Here is a 24,851-nt window from a genome sequence, read left to right as displayed (position 1 = left end):
CCAAATGTGGCTGGATCTAGCTTTACTAATGATGGCAGTAGGACAGACTGGGGGAGGAAGGAATGCATAGAAGCAGTGTGTACAAACCAGACTGGGAAATCCTAGTCAAGAATTATAATCTTCCCCAAGTAAATCTATGTTAGCCTAAGTACCTTTAAACATCTAGCCCTAAATACTTACTGGGAGAAACAGTCAAATGTAATTGTGTAAATGATATCACCACCTCTAGTTTGTGGAATCTACTTCTAAATTTGCACCCTGAGAAATTTGCCACATTGACACTGATTACTTTATTATCTGAACCTGACAAAAGGTGCAGATGTAGCCATTGAAAACCTTTTATGGCACAAAATTAAGTCCGCAGCAATACAGTGTGTACTGTCCCATTTATTAAGCACTACTTCACATGTGGCACATTATGCCTTGTTCTGTGATTTCAAACAGGAGCCAGGAAATTTCCATATGAAATGGTTGTTTTGTCCTAATTACAAGAAAACCGGCAATGATTTTGTTCTTCTCAACATAGTCTCATTGAATGTAACCTCAGGTCTTAGAACTTCATGAGTCATGTGAATTTGAAGAAGAAACACAACTCTCAACTCTCTAAATCTGGTGTTGGCCTCAGTCCACTAGTATTCTCTCAGACTACCTCAACATGGCTGAGGACAGCTCAAGTTCTCAATTTTTTTTTTTTATTTTCAGGAAGCTATGACAGATAGCTCCTTTAATGTGAACTTTCTTTCTCTCTTTCATTTCTTTCTCTCTTTCTTTCTTTCTTTCCTTCTTTCTTTCTTTTTTTCTTTCTTTCTTTCTTTCTTTCTTTCTTTCTTTCTTTCTTTCTTTCTTTCTTTCTTTCTTTCTTTCTTTCTTTCTTTCTTTCTTTCTTTTTCTTTCTTTCTTTCTTTCTTTCTTTCTTTCTTTCTTTCTTTTCTTTTTCTTTCTCTCTCTCTCTCTCTCTCTCTCCCCTTCTATTTTCTTGCTATCTATCTATCATCTAATACAACACAAAATATTTAAGAGACAAGATCTTATAATGAAGAACTTCGTATTGTTTTCTATTCATGCTTGACTTTATAACTGGAAAAGGAATTTCTATCATGTACATCCACGGAGCCAGGTAATTCTCCCTATTTAGATGTATTTAAACATTGACAAAGGAATGCCTTACAAAGTGAACTACAACAGTAGGACCCGGACACTAGGAGGATAGTACTCCCACTGACCAGGTGCTACACAACATAGAGAAAGTTGATGCATAACTGTATTAGATTACTGTATATCAGTTTCAATTCACTGCAGTTTTGACATGTCCTAGAAAAAAAGGTTCAAACATCTTACTCTCAACAAAGAACATATCTCTTTGGTCATTTAAACAAGAATAATTGCAACCCATGTGCCATCAAATGTCAAAACCTTGACAGACATTGTCAAATATGCTTAAAATACTTAGAAATATCAGTTTAGAGTCTAATGGATGCCTCAGTGATAGTCAAGTTAGAAACACCTAGATAGAAGTGACATGTTTTGAAGAACACTGTGCAAGGTGGGAAGACCATACTGAAGAAGATGTATCAGAGAATGTCAACGTGACACATTACTTAAGAGTTCTTGAAGGCAGGACAGCTATTTCTGACAGGACCCTTAATGAATGGCTTACATCCATGACCTTTAACATGGATGTACCTTGAACGAACATCTGTTCAGGGGAAGAAGATGGGAGCTCTTTCTTCAATCCAAAACACGATAAACATTCTGGTTTAAACCTTACCTACACTGCAATTTTACCTACGCTTTGGGTACCCACTATTTGAGTATAAGAATTGCACTTTACTTTCAAGTTCTCCATAAAGAGAAGGCTTACATGGCATCATAACTTATGCACTCTTAAAAAAATAAATAAACAAATAAATAAATCTGGCGTGTAATAATTGTTTCTTTGTCACAATAAAAAAAATCATATTGGCATTTAATATTTGTTATACTTTTTTCATTTCAGAGTATTACTTGCCTATTTCTATTTTATTCATTATTTATTTACAATAAGAAAGAGACAACTAAGTCCTAAGCCTCCCACGTGTTAGAAGCAATGTGCACAAGTACACCATGGGTGGCAGCGATCTGACCACTTGAGGGCATCTATGCTACAGATGTAACAGCTGGCTACCCCAGGTTATAGGTTTTGTCAGTAGAAACATTAAGCACATTTAGGATGCAGCTTCTTCTAAAACACACCACTAATATAGGTCAGGTGACTAGCATTCTAAAACGCTAATTTGACCCCACCAAGTACATAAACAGTCTTGGGCAGTAAGTCAGAGGAGAGTATTATAGGCCTCTAAAGTTAGGTGGGATTAAGCCTACCTTCTCTGTATCCTGCAACTACCTCCCAGTCTGCATCTCCTTTGTTTTTGGTATCCATTGCCGTAAAGCTGAATGATTTAGGAATTCTGAAATAGTTCTCTGTGAAATAAGGAAACTTTTGTTGTTGTTGTTCTGGTTTTAAAGAATAGGAACTGTAGGACACTCAGAAACTAAATTATGTTTTCAAAGCAGCACACAATGGCTGAAGTGGACCAAAGAATTGAGTATAGATGTCTAAACTCCAGGCTAGAGCACAATAACCACTAAGCATTCCTTGCATATTAAGCTTTTCAGTTTCTTACCCCTGGGTGTCTGAGCCCAGCCCCTTTCAAAATCCCTGACAAGATATAATTTTCTTAATTTGCATCTTTTGGCTACATGAACATCTCTGCTCATCATCTTGTCAGTACTAGGTTAAAGGTGGGACTAGATGATCTCAGAGGTCTTTTCCAACCTGAATGATTCTATGATAATTAAATCCCTTTATGGCCTTTTTGCCCAGTTCTGAGTGTAACCATGCATTTTGCTGGGGCTGTGAAGTACTCTTAATAACATATCCAGCATGTAGGCACTTAAGGCATCACTGCTGTGCTAGAGCTTCTGGATACAGTAACAGACACCACCAACCAATGGCTTTCAGGATAAACTATCTCAGAATAGCAGCACAGAAACAAACAAAAATCAGTAGTACAATTACACAGGTCAAAACGACAGTAAATCCAGTCATTCATTAATATTGGGCTAAGCGTAAGATTTGCGTAACCTTGGTTATTAGAGAGGCCAGCAGGCCGCAGGGCACAGCCTCTTCTCTGGATGAGGAGCTCAGACCCACTGAGAGGTTTGGGAAATTTCAAATAATTCCCCAATTAGACTGTCTTCCTTTATTGTTGGCTCTTGGAAGGACTACCTGCACTTGTCAACCAGCCCTCACATCCCACCCTTGCTCCCCTCTGTGTCTGTTCTCTCCCCTGTGCATGCAGTGCCTGGATGCTACCCAAAGTGGTGCACAACCACCGTATGGCACTATACTTACATAAGGCGTGTGGTCACCAAATGAAGAAATAACACACAAGGCAACTGTAGCCCCACAGGCATATTTTGTGAAAACCGTTACAAGTTATTTTGTTTTAGTTCCTCACAGTTTTCTCCAGTGTTGGAGCAGATTCTGACACCTACTAAAAGTGAGCTGCAGTGTCTAATTAACTACCCTGTCTTTAGCAGGCAGGTACACACAGCAAGTGTTCATAAATACTCCTCCCTACGGTGATCTCTGGAGGGTAAAAAGTAGATATGTTAATTAATCCTGAGTCAAAAGCTTGCATTTCAGGCTAATCTAATAAATCTAACTTGTCAGGAGATACTTATCCATGTTTTATCTGTTTCTGGGTGGTTGCTTATAGTTTTATGCCACATTTTAAATCATGATTCTTCTCTGCACTAAGTATTATTTATCAACTGGTCTTTATCCAATCACATCAAAACCTGAAAGGTTACAGTAAATATGTATCGGTGTAAAATGTTCAGTCTTTGAGATATCTTTCATACAATGACCTTTGTTAGTCTAAATTTTAAACACACTACTTTGCCATACTCTTACATATTTTTAACTTAAAAATGCAACAAACAAACAAAAAACTCACAACTATATGAAAAACACATTAGTTGGTAAATTCATATCAAGTAATACAACTCTACCTTTTCCTTTTGTTCTCTATCTTTTCGTTACAAACGTATGGAGCCAAGGTAGAAAATTGTGTAATCTTGCAGCCCTCTTTTCCTTGAGAAACAGTCCTTCAAAATGTTATTTTAAAAACACTTATTGCTGAAGGAAGAGCAGAGGGCACAGCTGTCTCCACTGGGCTCCATTATTATTTTCCTTTTCCTGCCTAGCTACCATCCAAGCCAGATTCCCACACTGCTTTTGCAGTGTACAGTATGAAGTTATAAAGCACAGAGTTGTGTCCCAAAGGCTATTCTTATGAGCCATGCAAAGCCACACTCCAGATTAACTGTGCCTAAAACACAAACAGCTCTGACAGAGAACTTGAAGCCTTTTATCAACTTTTTTGTCCTTGATCTTGTCCTTTGTCTCTCTGTCAGTCTTATGCCATTTATCACTGTCCTATTCTGCATTCCCAGTACAAAACAGGTAATAAGGTATGATATGTCCCATTGCCTCACAAACAAATAATGACAAATTATCCCATTATATAAATATATAAATACGGTTGGCTACCTACTTCCCTAGGACTGTACATCTCATCAGAGGTGAATACAAAAGTGGGAGGTGAAAAAAACAAGTATAGTTTGAAAAAAATCTTAACAAAGAGGAGAGAATAAAGTGACAAGGAAGAAAGAGAAAAATGTTTTCATTATCTTTGAATTTTCTGTTATGAGTTAAAATAAATGTTCCTTTCAGCATTCACTGCCAATACATCTTCGACCACAGCTTTACAATTCATTGTAAAAAACAAGACAGATGAATGGGATAAAAAAGAGGTGAAGACTTTAGGCTGTAGAATTACAATCAGAGAAGCCAATTCTTTACATTATAATTGACTATCTCTGAACAGTTATCAGCTGAGTGCGTGGCTCCAGGATGAGCAGCCATATACTTTTTGGGACGAGTATTAATCAATTCTCCTAAAAAACAACTCACATACTTGAGAAGACAATACTGAAATGGGAATAACTGGTAAACATTATATTTTCCAGCCTTCCAAGATGTATAAAAGTCTTCAGAAATGTGTCCTTTGTTGTCATGAAATTCTGCAGACACCATTCCTTTTGTTGGTTTGCAGTACAGCTTTTAGTAAACAAAATCTTGCTCTTGAGCATAGAAATATGGATGAACAGAGTGAAAAATATTTCCTTTGCTGAGTTTACAAAAAATATTTTAAGTGCTGCTGGTCTGTTCGTGCTCTTAGTCATCATGTTTCTAAGGAGGCAGCAAGAAGGATAGGTGTTTAAGTGACAAGCTATGCTCCTAATGAAAGTGGCTGGCTTAACAAAGCAAAGCAAATTACAAATACATTTCTATAAATCAATATATATTCACAATGGCCGATTTTAAATACTAATTTGCATGCAGACCTCTGGCACAGGGAAGGTACCTCTGTGCAGGTACCTCTGAGGCAGGAACCTCTTTCTGTGCATGGCATTACATTACAAGGTATCAGATCAGGGATTGCTGGCTGACAGGTGAAGGGAGATGAACTTTCTGCTACAACTCCCCTGTCCTTTGTGCCTGGAAAGAAGCAGAGGGATAGGGAGGACAGGGAGGTACTCAGGGACTAACAGTGGAAATGAGAGAGAAGTCTTGTTGTACGGACAGGTAACAGATACAGCAAAACTTGTGAAGGAGAGGTTAAATGAGCGAACTAAGCTGGTATTTATTCTACATGTTTTGCTATTTCTACGTAAAAAACTGTTTTCTTTAACAATCAACCCACTTTCCTTACCAGAAGCTCTGTGAAATGCAAGGAGGTAAAGGTAAGGGTAGCCTGAGCTGCATGAAGGATCTGCGCCAACTGAGAGTTCAAGGGTGTAGCAGAAGATCGTGATGTCTGGAAGACTACCATATGAGGAGTTAGTGATCCACATAACGGCAAATTCAGGTGTGTGCTCTCCCCCACGAAAAATATCTCAAGCATTCATTTTATCTGTTTTGTGGGATTAGTGGTATAGTTACTTGGTATTGTTATGGAGCCCATGGGCCCTATTAGCTTAGCTTATTTCTGTAACTCTATGGAGTAGTAATTTTTTCACTTCTAAGTGGAAGCTAAGATTTGATATAATAAAACTGATTTCACTGCTCAAGGATGAACATATGAATCTGAAAAACTGGTAATATAGCATTGACATCATGTGTGTGTGTGTGACTGTGTGTATGTGTGTTTTGTACAATTTTTATGACATACCTTACTTTGGAGGGAAGGAAAGAGGGAAATTAAGGCCCAGATAAAAGCAAATGATCCAGAAAATAAATTCACTTGAACAGGAAAAAGAGAAATCCTGATCAGCATTCCCCAAAGTTTCTCACCACTGACCAAAAGCCTTGTGAGGCATTTTTTTTTTTATCTGAGGAAATTCCCCTTGGGCATCCACCATCACTGAACTGCACAATTTAGTCTGCAGATGTAAAAAACTTTGAAGGTGACATTGTGTGACAAACATAGCTGCAGAGAACACTTCACTTGCAGGCTGATTTTCACTCCACAGATTTTGGAGCAAGTGGCTATTCCCACTTCAGCACTTCGAAATGAATTTTATACATGGGGGAATACATCCTACAGAAAACACAGGCCAGACCCTCTGGACTGGCAAACATTACCATAAATGTTGCTCAGAAATGTGTTGCAATGAACATACTTACAGAGTGCTGTGAATACATGCTGGGCACAGCCCTTTTCAGTGTGTGTTCATCAAACACAATGTCACAGTTAGGATTCTATTTTATCTAGTCACAGCTATACCTTCATATAGCGAAACTAAAATAAACTCCGCAGCTTGGTCTAAAAGACTGCAGTTTACACAATTACTCATCTTCACAATGCACACTCCTTTGAAATGCTTCTCTTTCTTTTAAACTTATCTCTGTGTATACAAAGTGTTTGCCCTTGACTCCTGAAGCATAGCAAAATGCTTCCTATTATGACCAACAGCTTTTCAGAAGGGCCTAATTTCTTGTGTAATATATAATTAACCACATCAAGGGTTGAGAATTCCAGGTGTTCATTTCCATTCTTGGTGAATGAACCATTTTTATTTCATGTTTTTTATGAGCATTTATGAGGCCATCACAACTCAGCAGCAGACTGACACCTGGATATTTCCTCTTTATGATTTCTGTGTTTTTTATATTTGAATTCCTTACCTTATTTCAAACATATGGACCTCATATTTTACAGAACATATCAGGCTCCTGTATGAGCCAGGGGATGATCCCAGATTGTACATACATGAAGGTGTTAAGGAAAAGGAAAAAGAAAAGAAAAAGAGGAAAAGGAAGAGGAAGAGAAAGAGAGAGAGAGAGAGAGAGAGAAAGAGAGAACAAGAGCAAGAGCACTAGCAAGAGAAAAAGAACAAAAGCCTGATTACAGAGATAATAGCAACTGATTTTTTTTTTTTTAAATGTACCAGAATGGTGAACCCTGTTTAGTTTGACAAGTATTTTTAATAGTTTAGGCTAACTGAAAATACTTGACTTGTGTTTCATACTAACCTTAGTAATTTGGCCACATTTATATTTAAATCTTTATAATTAGAATTCTCTCATATTTTAAAAGAGTTCAAGTATGGTGATAAGGATATGTTTGAGCTCAGGCTTTCTCCTTGAGTGGAGGAAGGACTCCAATTTTTCATTTAAATCAGATCTTATGAAATGATAAATTTCTCCAGGTGACAGCCCATTCTAGTTCTAACCTAATCCTCATTTGTTTCCATAATGAGTTGTTGATATATCTTCCTGACCAACTTCTAAAAGTAAAAAAATTAAATATATAGGAGGTATTTTAATTTTTTTTTCACATAAATAGAAAGTGTTCTTAGCACTGTTGGAGAATGTGTGTTCATTTGGTCTGAAATGGTACTATTTGCAAGCACTTTCATTCACTAGTGTGATCCTAAACACCAGAGTAGGGAGATAAAGACACTTTCATTTACAATCTTCAAGAAACATAATGTAAGTCAGTTTTTACTAAATTAAATGTAAAAGGAAATTTATCAGACCAGGGCTTGAATTCTGGCTGCTTTTACACAAACCTACTATCAATAACTGGATTCGGTTTAAATGCTGTAGATCCCTTCACGTAGAGCTTAAAAAACCTAAGTCACTTCAGAGACTGAGTCAAGCTGCCCACGCAGACACCATCTCTGTTCCAAATTATTGTATATTGGTGATGTAAAGTGCTAAATATTTTCTGTTTTCTATTCCAGTGACTACAATCCTCTTTTTGGCATCAATTTGTTTCATGAGGGCTTTTAACACCACAAATCAATAGCCTTAGGTTATGTGATAAAAGCTCACCTCCAGAAAGCAGCACAGAGGCACCAGCAGGTGGTGGAACTCAATTAATGCCCTGCCCCAGATACCTGTGGCCCATCACAAGAGCCATCAGCCCACCACAGGCCCATCTCCACAAGCCCAGAGATTCACAGAGCCCAAAGGCAGGTAGAAACCCAGACTGGGAACCAGAGGAACAGGCACCCTGTCTGGGCTTTCCCAGGAGAGCCTCAGCCCCAGTGTCCCAGCATGGCATCAACCATGATGCTGGAGCACCTTTAGGACTGAAGGGGATTGCTGCCTGGGGGCATGGGACACATTGTGGGATCCAGGTGCGTCTCCCCCAAAGGAGAGACCACAGGGGAGTCCCAGCCAGCTCTTGGGGCCTTGTATATCCAGGTGCCAGCAACTGGGGAGACTGGGATCCAGGGGCAGCTACTGGGCAGACTGAGGGTGTGAGCCCAGCTGTTGAGAGAATCCACTTTGTACCATCTCTTTATTTATTCTCACTGATGGGATCCACTTGGTACCAGCTCTCTCTATTTTTTCTCACTAGCAGACCTCCATTGTGCTCAGCCAAAGAGGGGAGCAAGATGGGACCTTTGGTGCTCTCTTTGTGTAAGTGCTCCAAGTGTCTGTCTGTGGTTTGTGTGACTGGACAGGTATATATGTCCATGTGGGGTGTATATGTGTGCTCTCTGTGCAGCTGGGAACGTGTGCTGTGCCTTGCTATGGGTTGGACCTGGGGTATGGAGCTGCAGCAGCCTCACCTCTACCGGACTGCTAGATTCAGCCCTATCCCCCAAACAAACAGGAGTGAAATGCTTCTAAAACTGATGATAGAGAGTGGAGCTGGGTACCTTTATATTAAGAAGCTTGAAAGGAGCCTAGTGATTTTATGTAATTGCAATTTAGTGTTCATGTCTTCCCATATTATTGTCCCCCCACCCACTGCCCCATTATAACTTAGGTATGTGGCTTCATGAGAGAGATTTCAATATATAATGGTCAAGTTGCAGTCAGAGTAACATGGTCATCTAGTGATAAAAGCAAGGAAAGATGTGTAGTGACAGATAATGCATCTTACTATTTTTATATTTGGAAAAAATGGACATGCTTTTAGAAAGCTTTTCTTGATTTCTGAACTAGTATAATGTAACTAAGATAAACACAGAGCAATTGTTCCCAGCCTGGTTAGATTGCAGTATGCTTCATCTCCTTCAGAAACTGAAAAGTCCTTGTTAGCCCCAGGAGCTTGTCTGTCTTCTCCATATTATACAGGTCAGTCTAATAGAAGTTACCCTCCATCTTTAAGTTTTTGCCTTGTTTGTCATTTGTATAATGCTCTATAGTTTTCTCACTTTTAGAATGCTGCGCATTCCACATTAAATGATGTATTTTTAACCCATGCCATTTTTTTCCCCTCTAATGGTGACAACAGTTTTATTATCATATTCTCTTACATATCTGTAAAGTTTTATGTTGTTCTTAGTGTGACTTAACTCAACTGATAGCACTTTGAGCTCTGGCACAGGCAAGACCTGTAGCAGGGGGCTCATTTGTGGCTCTGTCAACATCTTGAGTTACTTTTACTTTGTCTTTTGTAAATACTTTCTCTTGGTAGGAAGGAGCAGCAGTGCTGGCGTAAAATCTGCAGTTCTGTTTGGTACATTTGCTATATTCATACTAACAAATAAACATGCTAGGGTTTAAACATGATAGGTTCATCAACATTTCTGTTGATGAAGACCATCAACTACTTGATAAATAGCTAGGAGAAACAGCTTTTCTTCAGTTTCAGACACAAAGTAGCATGAACTTGGTTCCTAATCTTAATAGTAAAGACAATATTATTTCTGTGCCTTGAACAGGAGAAAATTCATTAAATATGCATGCTTCTAGTCTTTAAATTTTATGGATCATTTCTTTCTAATAAATTTATTATCTGAGCCACTCATTTTGTTAGAGTAAACAATTAAAATTGGCTTATGTTTCTAATGCAATTTACATTGTTCCACCATTGTAATTAGGCAATCTGTCATTATCTCAAAATGCCACACCAAATGTATAGCTTTGGTTTTGCTAGTGCTATTCTTAAGGCTGCACCCAGCATTCACTGCATTGTGTTTCTCACCTCTTTGTTCAGTTTTAGTTTATGTGACAAAAAGACCTTTTGCAGCTCATTTTAACTTTCAGAGCATCTTAACAAGACTTGTGTCTGTGTTCACTTTATTTCTATTCCTACTAAACTCTTAAGACACAGCTTGGTGGAAGAATTTTTCATGTTTCAATAATTTTTTGTCACGGATTTATTCACCCTGAAAGATTTATACTCTGACCTACTAAGTTGTTTTTTCTCCCCCATTTTTCTTTCTTACAGTAATGATCCAGAAAAAGTTTTCCCTTTTCACATAATAAAATATCATCCTTTCTGTGCTTTTGTATTCTTCAGGTTTGTAGTCTAACCAAACTCATGAATTTGTGTACTTTCTCAGTTTACACTAGAGACAGCTGACTACAAAGAGTTGTGGAAGAACCTAGTAAATTGAGGCAGATGACAGAAACAGTCCTAGCCTGACACACAGAATGGTGGGCTCTGAACTCGCTGTCAGCAAAAAAAAGAGGAGTTTCAGGAGTTTTAATAGGTGGTTTTGTGAAAACCTCCGCATACTTACAAAAAGAAATAGAATACAAGAAATGATTAAGGAAAAGACAGTCCTTTTGACAGAAAAATGTCAAACACCACTGTGGCATTATCACACCTTGAATACTGAGGTCACCTCTGGACCCTCATCTTAAAAAGGATGCAGTAGAACTGAAAAGGAACAGAGTAGGCAGTCTGGATACAGCCTGGCTGGTGTACCAAGACTAAGAAAACAATCTGGCTTCTTTAGAAATAATTTTGGGAGGTTTATAATGAGGAAGCCTAAAATCAGGAAAGGCACTCATAAGGTTAACAGGGAACATTCACAAAATAGGGAACAAGTTTAAAAGATCCATTCTGACACAAATCTTGACACATTAAGGTCATTGGACACATTGCAATGTGTCATTGCAATTGACACATGCAAGCAAATACAAGGCAGTACTTCTGCACATACTACACACTTACACCTGGAGCTATTTGTCACAAGATGTTGTACATCAAATTCATATAGGCTCAAAGACCAATTAGAGAAGTGTGTGGAAGAAAAGAAATCTATCAAGGGCTAAGTGATATGCAGACACCAACCCCAGTAAATGAAGTCCCAATGCCCCAGACAGAAAAATACCAATACATTTTATACACTTACCTACACACTTACTATTGGCTATCAAGTGTCGGGGTGAGATGAAAACATGGATGAAACCTACATGTTCTACTGGAAACTGTGGAAATTTCTTCTAATTGAAATTTTAAATAAGAGGTAAACTTTTTTGATATGATGAAAACGACAACACAGTCTTTTGATCTGACCTGAACATTACCTAATATTAGTTTTGAAAAGTATTTCAAATGCACTTCTGAATCAGCTCAGAATCAGGGATTATCTTCTATAAGCAGATCTGTCAGTCATTACTTGTCATTACATTTTTATTCTGTCTTTTTTTCTGACCCAAGAAATTCATCAAATTGTAACACCTGGTCGTATTCTTACAATCCAGAAAGTACTGCTTATACTATCTTTTTATATACAAAATGTACAAAGTCATGCTTCCCTAGGTACAGCAAAATTAAACTACAGGAGAAAATGTTTTGTCCAAAGAAGCTCTGAGACAAATATCTTTCTCAGCCACTACCCAGTATTTCCTGGCTTGTCTACTCAGTTTTGGGCCCCTCGCTACAAGGACATCGAGGCCCTGGAGCATGACCAGAGGACTACGAAGCTGGTGAAGTGCTGGGAGCACAAGTCCTCTGGGGAGCAGCTGAGGGAACTGGGGGTGTTTAGTCTGGGGAAGAGGAGGCTCAGGAGAGACCTTATAGCTCTCTGCAACTACCTGAAAGGAAGGTGTGGGGAACTGGGGTCAGCCTCCTCTCACAGACAACTAGTGATAGGACTAGAGGGAATGGCCTCAAGTTGCACCAGGGGAGGTTCAGGCTGGAAATGAGGAGACATTTCTTCTCAGAAAGAGTAGTCAGGCATTGGAACAGGTTGCCCAGGGAGGTGGTGGAGTCACTGTCCCTGGGTATGTTCAAGGAAAGGTTGGACGTGGTGCTTAGGGACATGGTTTAGTGAGTGACATTGGTGGTAGGGGGATGGTTGGACCAGATGATCTTGGAGGTCTCTTCCAACCTTTTCTATGATTCTATGATCTTTCTGTCTTCCTTCCTGTTTTATGAAACAACATGCCAAGCAGGTGCCCAGCTCAGACATTCTTTGCTTGGGACTGGGCATTGGGCATGGATGTGTTTGTAGGCAACAGTGAAAGTGGGGAAGTGGTCACTTAAAGTGTCTTCCAAGTATTTGACTTGTTTCTTACCACAACTTCCGTGAATGATAGAAACATTGTGCTAAGAAAGATGAAGCATGCAGTTCTTACCATCACTGCAGAGAATGCCAGATCTTCCATATGGACAAAGGCAAACAGCATCTCGCCTGGACTTTGGAAAACATGTAGCACCATTTCCACATGGATTTTCGTCACAAGTCATGAACTGGCAGAGTTTTCCAGAGTAGATTTTAGGGCATTCACAAAACCAATTTTCTGCATCACTGGAAAATTTAAATTAAAAACAAAACAAAAAATGTAAACATACTTAAGAAAGGATGGGTTTTATTCTCACAGAAAATCAGTCACATTTGACTTATGAGCATAATATATTTATTTGTATTTGCCCTCCTTATTTTTTTCTTGTGTACCTGGCATTGGAGATGTCAGAATGTTTTCTGGGTGACTTGAGTTGACAGGTTCTTTTTTGTTTTATATTTTAATTTAGCTTTCCTTTCATGGTAAAACGTGACTTTTTCTGATGTGTCTCATTAGTTATTTGTGCTGCTGCTTTCATAACATGGTTAAAAAAAACAGCTAAAGAAAAACAGCTCTTCTATCATGTATCAGAAAAAAAAAAGGAAAGAAAGAAAAACAAGATATGCAAAGTTTATTTTGCAAACCATTTGTACATTCAGGTATTACCTACAGGTCTTGATAACATAGTCAGGGAAAACTGAAATATGAATACTTACAGTAGTGATTCAATTGAAATTGAACCAGAATAAACAGGAAATCTCTGCTTTCATATATCTTATGTTCTCAACTATGAAAAAAATATTAGAATAGACAGGGGAAAAAATAAGTCCCAATAAGTCTCAAGGGGTAAGAATGTGCATATTCTGTTTTTATGAAGTATCTTTTTAGTATGCAAGGGTAGCACAGTGGCAGATACAGTCTGGAAATAAAAATCAAATAGGAATACATGGAGTGTAAGGCATTCCTGTCTACCACTTGGTATAAATATCATTTCATTTAAGGCTTTATTTGATTTTCCCCTTGTTTTATGTCTGAAATCAGATGACAGCTAGATAGGTCAGTTTATGTGATTACTACACATCTTCAGTATTGAACAGAAACATGTCTTATACTTGATAAGGTCACATGTGCCCATGGGTATGAATGCAGAAGACATGATGTGAGGTATGTCAAACCACAGCCATTTTATTTTTCCTGATAATAGCATAATCATTAGGAATTTCAGTGGTGATATATGAAACAAATATGATTTTTAAAAATTTGTCCACTGCTTACAATATCCATGCAATCAGGTTAGAGAAAATAATCTGGCTCTGAGAGAACTGCTGCATTTTTTTTAAAGAAGGAAATAAGTGAGTCTTGTGACAGCCTGTGCATAGCAGTTGATTAGTATATTTCTAAACTGACCACCCGCAGTTCTGGGGAGAGAGAATCTCAGCTGGAAAGTCTACCAGAATGAATCTCATGAATAATGCCTCCAGACACCTTTGCAAAAGAAAATTGCTATCAGCTGCAATAATAAATTTCTGTGTGTAGCCTATTCTATTTATAGATCTGCTGCAGACACTGGGACAGGAATGTAAATGAGGTACTGGGTTGCCTTTGCTTGTGCAGCATCAAAAAGCCTGCTTTCAACTGTTTCAATATCATCATTACATAGTGTAGCTAATTGAAAAAGCAACAATAAACTGAATTATTCCTGGAAATCTACAATTGACAGTGATGACCTTCTCTAAAATTAGTTATCAAATGTGTGTGTTTGTTTGTTTGTAGAGGAGAGGAAAGATCATCACTGCTGACTGTGAAAATACAGAGATTTTAGTCTTCACCTTTTTTAAAAAAAAAAAGAAATTTAATATATTGCTTTATTGAACTATGTATATTAATATCGGTCATTTCTTCTGTAGTCGTATTTTAGTGCTGTACAGAAGATTAAAAATAACAAGAATCACCAAAAATTGTGAGGAATGTATTTATTATTATAAAAACGAGAAATGTCCTAACATTTTACTGTTTTTAAAACAATACTGCTTAACCGTTTACATCAACAGTAAATATAATAACAAAATATAATAACCCTAATGACAAAGAAGAGTGATTCCCAATGAGGCAAAGAAAACAGTTTTTAAAAAGTTCTCCAAAATAACACAAAGCTTGAAAATACAATAGTTAATCACGCTGAATAAATATCACAATCAATTCACAAGAATTAGTGTACTGAAATACAAAGTCCCAAATGACTTATTATTCTCTCTCAAAGCAATCTGTTGCTGTACTTGGTTTCAAAAAGGACAAGGTCCCCTATATTCTGCTGAATTAATTTCAGCTGGAAGGAGCACAAAAATGCTTCAATGACTAGGGAGTTCACTTCTCCCAGGTGGGTTTCACAATTTCATGGTATTCTGCTATTCTTTATAAATGCATGCAGAGAATGAAAAGGGGCAGCAAATCTGAACAGTAGTATCTTTTACTTATATCATACACCTATGAATGGCTCCAAGAAAAAGTCATTCGATAATTATAAATGTGGGCTGAAGAAAGTGAATATTGACCAATAGAAACACCATGGAAATATCAGAATTTTGAGGCTGCAAAATTGGAAACAAATTTAGAATGTTTTGCAGAAATGTTTCATGTCTACATTTGTGTTTTAGTTCAGATCCAGAGAGTGATTTTGAAACAAATCTCTTTGTTGTCCCGATTTGAAAAGCCTTGCTTCACATTATAGAGTGGTCTGAAGAGTACGTGAGCTCAATTTCAGATGAACCCAAACCAGAAGACTGTCTCACACCTCAGGTACTCCAGCTGCTAATGGGCATCCATGGCATGGGGCCAGACCAGATTGTGAGTTAAAGCTCCTTGAAACAAGGTGTATTAAGGATGTTGTCCTCAGCACTTAAGTGGCCTGTAAATCTACTTGTATTGAACTGCATTATCTGCTAATATAGATGCAGATTTACAGATGCAGTTATCAAAAGAAAATCAGGCAGACATGGTATATATTATATACCCAAAAAATAGCCCCAGATTTTAAACTGGGGGTACTGATGAACTCCTGAAGTAGATAAAAGAACAAAACAAACATCCAGAATCTTATGAAGGAAGAATGTCACAAAGAATGAGAGAAAATGGGAGAAGAGAGAAATACCATGGAAATAGAGTGGAAGAGACAAGAGCAACACTCCTAGAGCACTATCACCTCATGTCACCAGCCCTATGGTATAGGAAGAAGCATGCGTAGGGAAGAAAAACTGTTCTCCCACCTTCTTACAGTCCTCTTCTGAAATGGTAAGGGGCATACTTTTCATTACCATTTCCCATGTTAAAATATGTATTTCTTTGATCTTTGAGGTAGACCTTGGCTTGGAAAGAAAATCTTCAAGAAGTATGTGCAAGATCTGATATGATATTGGTAATTCAGTAACACAAATTCTTCCCCTTGAATCTTTACTGGAATCACCAGTGCTCTGAGTTAATGAAATCAAAGTTTTATATAAGAGTGCCACCTTTGGGATGACAACACAGTTTTTGATAGCTTAGTGTTTTTAAATGTTGCACAATGCAGAGGAAATGATTATAACATGAAAATAACGCAGTCACAGCAGTATTTAACCACAGTTTTTGACTTTAAAACTAATTCCTTTTTTGAAAACAATATTACAATTCCTCTGTATAATGTATCACAGTCATCATTTATACTATGGTGATACAGTGGTGTGGTTCTCCAAAGCATACTACAGTCTCCTATAGGCCTGCGTTTCTTCCATCTGTAAAGGTGGAATGCCACTATTTACAGAGCCCTCGAGTGTTCTGTGATCCCCACTGAAAGCCCTGCACGTGCCATTTGCCTACGTGTATGCGAGAGGGCTTCCCTGAAAGGAAATGCACTCAACACCTTATAATCATGACTGTACCAAAGAAAGAATTAAAAAACCTGCTTGTTGTAGTGGGTTCAATATTTAATGATGCAAGTTCCTTTACTGCTATCACTATATTATCTGAGATAAAGATACAGAAGTAGGAGGGAACAGCTTCTCAAGCTAGTTCAGTTAATAAATAATAGATGCAATTCCATTTATTTTAAAGTTATTACCATTCTTTATTACCAGTGCCATTTAAAAAAAAATAATGGAAACTTAAAGGAGCACCATACTTTTCCATTTTAATTTGAATTACATTTCATGCAAAGACTTGTTAAATCTTCTTCTAGAAAATACTCAAATAATGTAAAAGGGATTAGGTTCTTCTTCTGAAAGCTTCGTGTAATAGACAAATCCACGGAAATTCATCGCAACCAGAAGGATAACCGTATCTCATCAATAATCTTAAAAATATCAAAGGACAATACATAAAAGAGGCATTTCTTCCTTGTGCACAGCAGGCGATTTTCTAGTATATAATATATCTGCCAATCTTTCCTTGTATTATACAGCTCCAAAAATCAATTCAGCTTTCCTGCTGCTTTGGTACTTTCAGCCAGGTTTCCTCAATTATGGTATCTTCTCTAGATCTGAGTGCTTTTGTTAGCTTTACTGTTTTGAATCCTTTTTCCCCTATCAGGAATTATTATTCTGCAAGCTCTGGTGATTCACTTTAAATTTCCCTTCCTTTCACCGAAAGTACTTTCTAAACTGTTTCTCTTTGTATAAACAACTACTGACAAGCTCTCTTTAAACCAAGTCTAAATCACTTGTGAACAGAATTGCTTTTGAAAACTCCTAGGAAAAATACTTCCAGATTGGTTGGGTGCACTCATGAAAAAAAGCTTTTGCTTTAAATTTTGTTTGAGACAGGTTTACTCTCACTGTTATGCCATTTTTAGCACGGACTAAATGGCCCCTGATTCTACTGCAGATCTCACACTTAACCTGTATCTTCAAATTCTTTGATCCATGTTAAAAGTATTAGAGTGGGAAGGATCCAGTTTCGCTTCAAAATGGAGAAACGGAGTGACAAAAAGGTTCCAGCACTTTCTTTGCCTGCTGCCAATATACAAGAGACCCTTGCATATAAAATCGTTCAGCTCAAATGGAAAACAAATTTATAAAATCAAATTAAGAAATTTAATTAAACAGATGCTTAATCCATCTCAGGCAAATAACAGCAAGCATCTGCTCAGTCTTATCATTTTTAAGCATATATGAGATTCCTCAAACAAGAATACACTCCTGAAATGATACCTAAGCCTCAGAAAGTTCACTGAAATCATGTTGGTGTTACTTACGACTTGAGAAGGATTGCATTTGGTTCATGGAAATGGTGAAGGAGGAAAAGTTTTTACTTATTGACAGAGTATGTATTTCAGACCTGTGAAGATGTCACTGTTTTCAGGAATTTAGAACTGTTAAAATTGATTTTAAAATGTACCCATTCAGATAGCTAATACCATACTACCCAGCATTTCAGGACCATAGTGCCCCTCGCAGATTCTTTTATAAAACCTCTTTAATCCCTTTTCCATTGAGAAGGTGAACATACAGGTGATTCCTCATCACACGTGAAGGATAGGTATCCGTCTGTTAACTAGTTGGATGCATATAGAGTCCTGTCCCATAATTTGATGATTGCCATCGCTCCTGTCACATAAGAGGATACACAACTGCCTGATCAAACACTTCTGGACATGTAACATATAGTGGTGGATAGTAAGAGATCTCTCAGGAAAAAGTAGAGCAAACAACAGTTGGTAAGAACAGTTTACGTGGGCAGCAATTCATTCCCTGGCCACATCTCAGACAGCAATAGTGGTCTGTCATGCTGGGCCCACCACAAGGGCTCTGACACTTAGCAGCCCTTCCCCAGTCTCCTCAGACTTTTCAATTCTTTCCTGTCCTTGGGTTGTATGGGACAAAGGGTAAATAGATTTTATCATCTGCTAAAATGTATTCATGAAAGTGAAATGAAAAAAAATATGCTGAAAGGCAATGATTTTGATAATTAAAAACTAGCACTTTATGCAACATAGACAGGGCAAAGTAGTAGCCAGATCTCCAACTCATGAAAGCAAAATGCTGCCTAACTCCTATTTGTCCTTTGAAAATCTCTCATAATTCTTCTATGACAGCAAGTTTGCAATCACTCCCAGAAGTGCCCTAATCAACCTTTGCTTCAATGTATTTACTACTTGCAAGCAGCCTCACCAGCACTGTATCCAAAGCAGTAATGCTTTAGCATGTAGCATATTGCTTCTTGCCCTGTTTTCATTTAAGAAGCATTGTATACTATTAATCATTTCTGTTAGAATTTTAAAGAAATCTTTTAGCACAAAACCATTCATCACTGCAACGTTAGATGAATTTGTAGGTTGTAGAACTATGTAATTTAGTCATTTCAAAGGTTTCAACATTTCCTCACAGAGCAACTATAGTTTGTTACACTCATTGTGAGATGGATAATAACAAAATCGAAGAACAAAGCTGTGATTAATTTGTAAAATAACAGCATTTATTTTAAATTCACAGCATAATACTTTTGAACTACAAAGGGTTTAATCTAAATCCAGAAACAGCAGACTGTAGAAAGAGGTATAATTTGTGTAAATCCAGTGTTCATTATGCTTTCTTTCTCAGTTTCTTCCTAACATTTTTTTCTGTTTCTAAAACAGATTTTTTTATTTATGCAAACTCTGTCCAGTCCATTGTGAATTCAATTTATGGAAAGAAGTTTTCATAACCACCTCTTCATTGCTGTGTCGCTAGTTCTTCTACCAATTTGCAACTCCAATAATCAGTGGCTCAGCATTTTCTTATCCATTTAGCGCCCATTACCTTTTGTATTTGAAAAACATTTCTAATCATAAGCAGTTCATCATCAGTACTTTCTTGGAGGTTTGGTCTACGTACAAGGCTGGAAGCCAGGAATTGGTAGGAATTCACACAAAAGTGTAAGTTAGGCTTTGAATTTTCACCGTTCTCACAGCAAATTGAGCTGTTCACACAATTACTTCCCGATACCTCCTGTATGTATATTCAATTCGACACACTTCTTTTCAATCCTAGGTACAATCTCAAGTCATTCTAGTTTCATCTCAGTCTCTGAACTTCCCGTTTTTATCTTAAAAAAAAAAGATAAAATATGCATACAACAGTGTAACACAGTAATACTTTCCCAACAATATTTTAACATTAAGGAGGACATCATATCTCTCCTGTTTGATTATTCAAAGCTTGTGTGTGATTTCTCATTTTTAACTGTATTTGTTTATGTTGGCTATCCATGTATCTGGGAGCTTGCTGTTTTCTTCTGATTCTTTCATGTGACATAAGAGAAGGTAATTTTCCTCCCTACAAACCATGCCTCAAAGCAGTAAGCATTTGTTGTCAAATACTCTCTGTGTTTGCACAGTGGCTAGTGAAAAGTAGTCCCTTGTTCCTTCTGCCTACACATCACAGCAAATATGATTTAAAACATAACATATATTAAACAAAGTATTTTACATACATTACATACATTTTTGATGTCTAGCCTCTGTCTCTTCCTTCCTCCCTTTTTGAGATTCACTTGCTTCCCCCCACTGTACTCCAGCTATCTTCCTGTACTATCAAGAATAAGAGAGAAGAAAGCCACAGACACGGCTCCTTGTGCATCCTTTCTTTGGGGTGCCCCAGCTCTCAGAAGCTGGAAGAAATCCCCGCAGCATGGGATTTCTTTTTATACATCAACTGAGCTGTGCAGGGTTAAAGAAAACTTCATAGCTTCCCTCTGCCCACAGTTCTGTCTGAATACCTACAATTAATTCAGACTAAGCTCTTTCTTTAAGTGACATCAAAGGTAGGTCACAAAAACTGAAAACAAAAACAATTAGGAACATAAGCACATTTGAAAGACCAAATCTTTACCTGTCTACCAATTATTCTCCTACTGCAAATTAAAGGTAACATATAGCAGACTGCACAAGCCTTTTACAAAGACTAATTACCTAAGCTTGTACAACTTTTTGAACATAAGAAGTGAAAGAGAAGTGCTGAGTACCAGAACTACTGACAACACTGATTGAAGTCAGAAGTCAGCAATCATTGTGTGCTTTCATTTATTTTTACAATATAGTTTTTATCAATAGCTTCAGTTCTGTCTTGGAGGTTGACCTTTTACTCTGTCTGCTGCCTCAGCTTTGAATTTCACACATTTGTGGATGATGGCTATGAATTATGAAGGGTATAAGGTGCCCTAAAAACTGTGAAATCAAATGCTTTAAAACCAAGCGCTGGCATTTTTCAAACGTGCAAGAACTACCGCAGTTAGAAATGTTCTGTTCTTGAAAATTGGCATAGGTGGATGACATACCAGGCTAAACTAACGCAGACAAACTTTAATCTAATTAGCACAGTTACCAGAGCTGTAGTAAAAACATGGCAGGATGTTTCATCCTGACTGCTAATCCTTCAGGGAAAGCAGGGGATGTTCTCAGTTTACTAGCATGTATTGACATTACTATGCATTCTCTCTTCAAGTAAACTATCTTGGTTGTTCCTTTTCTACAGCCATTATCTCTATTTTGTTTTATAGGCATGATCTTCGTGTATCTATGGAAATGAGCAAAGAAGGAGCCGTGATGCTTGTGGTCGCACTTTTGTTTTGAAGTTAGCACGTAAAGGCAGTGAGAGTGCCTAAGGGAAAAAGAAAAAATAATGCATAGAAAAAATAAGACAGAGGCGTAATGCAGCCAGAAGATAGAATACCTTTTAACCCTTCCTATTTATTTTCTTCTGTCAACTTATAATAAGCATAGTTGCCAAATCCATATCAGCTGAAAAATTAACGCAAAAATTTCTTCCTTTGGTATCAGTAATCCTACCAGCAAAACACACATTAGAGCTAGTTAGCATGATCTGCTATTCCGAGAGTTCAGCTAACAGGTTGGGGAAGACATTTAAACTTCCTGCTTCTGGATGACAAAGGGACTTAATAATAATGCCAGTAGTGCTTGGAGCTTCTTGGCTCAGTTGGTTAAATAAGGACAGATCTACTGAAATCTGTGGTGCTCTTGAAAGTCACAGCTTTGGATGCAGACTGTAACACACAGTGGGAATAATTATAATTGGAAATATAATTTGGGGGCACTCATTTTCTACTTCTGGACTGCTTATGCTTTAATATTAAAATTGTATTGCCAAAGAGCAAAAGTGACTTGAGAGTACCAACTAGAAGCTCAGTTCTCTCTGTTTCTGTTATGTCCCTGATCAAAGGCACGAGTGGTTTCCTACTGATTGTTCTTGGTCCAGACCAAAAGATTTACTCTTGCATTGCTAGCTGCAGAGAGGAACTGAAAAATGCTTCCAGAAGTATTCTGAAAAACTCTTGTACTTAAAGATGAACTTAGAGCATGGCCTGGAATCTAAAGTTTATTTGAGACCTATACCAAAAATTACACTAGAATTATGAGATAGCTGTGTAGAAATTAAAAATACAAACAGCACTCTGCTAACCAAATGAATTATACAATTATTAATCAAACGAGAACAATTTCTCTGTTAACTGATTCCATTTTCTGATGTGCTTTGTAAAGCCTTTTTAAGAGGTTCAGGACTGGAAGGCAGTTCCCTGGAGTTGAGGTCCCCCAACAACTAAACAACTTTCACATCAAAGAGCATGTTTCTCTCGGAAATCCTACCTGTGACTGAATCTCCAACACAATAGCTTTCAACTTGTTGAAGCATCAGACCACTGTGTGAATGTTCAGTTTGTGTCTGAACCAGCTGACTGGTTTCATGAGGATCATAATCTTCAGCACACTAGCAGATGCTTTAATGCAGACAAGAATCTCCATGAAACCACTTAGCAACTATAGAAACTGGTAAAACACTTGAATTCTTTGATGCAAGTCCTGTTCCTCATTTGGAAAAAAAAAAAAAAAAGTTGCTTTCTTTACTCAAGGGCTTGAACAGCTAATACACAAAAATATATTGTGTGACAACGGGATGTACTACAAATCAAATGCCTCCAACGCCAAAATAAAAATCTAGTATTTGTATGCACAGTCAGAAATCAATTTGTGTGTGTGTGGTATACTGTAGAGAAGGGTGCAAGACTGGAATTTCTTCTTGTTTTCATTTTAAATTTTGGATTTAATTTGTGAAATTGTGACTTTGTTAATATTCACTTAGAACATTTCATATATGATCTATATAAATGTGGTATGCCAAAGTTGTAACACCATAATTTGTTAGGACAATTTGGTATTGATTCACCTATGAAATAAGGACTTATCAGATCTTTACCTGCAACTGATATAAAGCATGGCTGGTTGTAAGCATTTATTAATCATTTTTTTTCTACTGGATTATTTTAAAATATAAAATCAGCAATTGTAATTATTTCATGAGCAAATTCCTTTTAAATCCCCCTTTCCTTCTGTATTTGCACTACCATTTCTTTTTTAAGGTGTCAGAGATCAGTGACAGAGCTGTTTTTAAATGTGTTAATGCTCTTAATATTTTAATTTGTCACACAGCAATAATATTCAGGTCACAATGGTATTTATGGGAAAGGGATCTCTGGCAGTGGTTTCTGCTAATGCAATTGAACACAAAATACCTTACTTGGGATTGAATTTGTATTGTGATTGTAAAGAAAGCAGGAAAAGAGCAGTCTGTGTTGCAGCTGTAAGAAACTGTCTTGTGTCCTCCAAGATTTTGCAGTGCATAAAATCTTTTCTCATAGAAATTTCTGTAACTCGGATAGCTACCTTTAACTGTATTTTCTGTGTGTAATATAATTCTGTGTCTGCTAGTACAACCTAAAACACTGTTTATGCCAAGGTATCATTTATGTGTTTCCCCTGTTCCAGCAACTGGATTTATGCTAGAGTAGCAATTGCAGTACTGGAAGAATGGAGTGATTCGTTGCTGGAGTGCTTCTATGGCAAGCCTTTCTCTGCTATAATTGTTCAACTCCACAGGTGGTAGCTATGGCAGCATCACTTGTGCAGAGAGAACACCACACAGCTTCTGATGTTTTACGGAAGGTAAAATTTTTCATTGCTAAAAACAATCTCACACAGAACAATGCTTATATATATGGCAATAATTACACTGTTACTGTTAAAGACTAAACCATGTACAGTGAGAGTATCTGTAACAAAAGCTCTAAGTAGAAAAAAGATATTATAGACAGAGTTTGTAAACAAACATTATTTGAAGCTGTCCAAGTAAAAGTTATAAGTAACATACATTATAAAAGTGGTTGACAGGGCTTAAAAGAAGTCAATAATGTATACCATTGTAACTAAGATTTTGGTATATTTGTTTTGTCTAAGGGTCACATTTCTCTTCTGATTGATGTAGTTACGTCCCAGACATGCAAGCTAATATACTTTACATAGGACTCCATAAATCTAAAATTTTAGGGAAGACGAGGAAAACATAGCTTTTGTGAAGCGCCTTTTACACTCAGTTATTTATCAAATATCTTTTTGTATGCCTAGCTAAGATCTGCTGCTTATGCAACACAACAAGATGCAAAGAGCACCAGCACCAGGAATTCATCTAAAAATCACCTAGCGTAAGTCATACAGGATCACAAATCATTCGTCAATCACCCCTTCATACATCACCGCCTGCCAGAGGATGGCCAGTGGTGTGCCCTCCCTCCTTCTTAAACAGTTGCAGCCAGTGCCTAAAATAGCATTATGTGCTGTTTTATGAAGGTTAAGTATCCTGCAGAAAAGGCACTGTCCTTTTACTACCCAAGCTATTAAAAAGCCACATCCTCCACTGATCATCATTTCAATGAGTACCTTGCTCTGCAGTCCCTGTGCTCCTGCCTGTCAGGCAGCGCAGCTCTCCGAAGAACACAATCTGCAGCACATTGCTACCACCTGTCATATGGCAACAGCAGGGTTTTTCCAAATGCACTCCAGAGGCACCGTGAGAAAGCCCTAAATCACACTTTATTGAACCCAACCTGATGACAAACAAACAAACAAAAAAAAAAAAATCCATCTCACTGTCCTAGAAGAAATAAGCACAATGTTCACACAGGCTCAGAGGATTCACAGCTGTGCTCTGAATTATGAATGAAAGCTGGTGATCTCACAGCA

At 37.5% G+C, this 24,851-nt stretch overlaps 1 protein-coding gene and 1 long non-coding RNA gene across 6 annotated transcripts in view; one reads left to right on the top strand and one right to left on the bottom strand.

Moving 5' to 3' along the window:
• The window catches only part of LOC106030404 (uncharacterized), a 29,738-nt gene extending 4,977 nt beyond the window's left edge, over positions 1–24,761 (top strand). Inside the window, exons 2-5 of one of the 3 annotated variants that reach the window (XR_007159046.2) lie at positions 5,826–5,978; positions 8,925–8,983; positions 21,320–23,777; positions 24,237–24,761. This is a non-coding gene — a long non-coding RNA (uncharacterized lncRNA). Of the gene's footprint in view, positions 1–5,825; positions 5,979–8,921; positions 8,984–21,319 lie in introns of all 3 variants that reach the window. The other 2 variants (XR_010830526.1, XR_010830525.1) reach the window with 2 other exon arrangements.
• The window catches only part of EYS (eyes shut homolog), a 953,299-nt gene that overhangs the window by 46,336 nt on the left and 882,112 nt on the right, over positions 1–24,851 (bottom strand). For all 3 annotated transcript variants that reach the window (XM_066994734.1, XM_066994735.1, XM_066994736.1), the window contains one exon: positions 12,887–13,059. In XM_066994734.1, the coding sequence (XP_066850835.1) occupies positions 12,887–13,059 (173 nt within the window). The remainder of the gene's footprint in view (positions 1–12,886; positions 13,060–24,851) is intronic.

Source organism: Anser cygnoides, chromosome 3, assembly GCF_040182565.1.
Source record: "Anser cygnoides isolate HZ-2024a breed goose chromosome 3, Taihu_goose_T2T_genome, whole genome shotgun sequence".
In the NCBI taxonomy this organism is placed as follows: domain Eukaryota; kingdom Metazoa; phylum Chordata; class Aves; order Anseriformes; family Anatidae; genus Anser; species Anser cygnoides.
The sequence above is the reverse complement of the archived record's forward strand: the minus strand, read 5'-3'. Positions and strand labels throughout refer to the sequence as shown.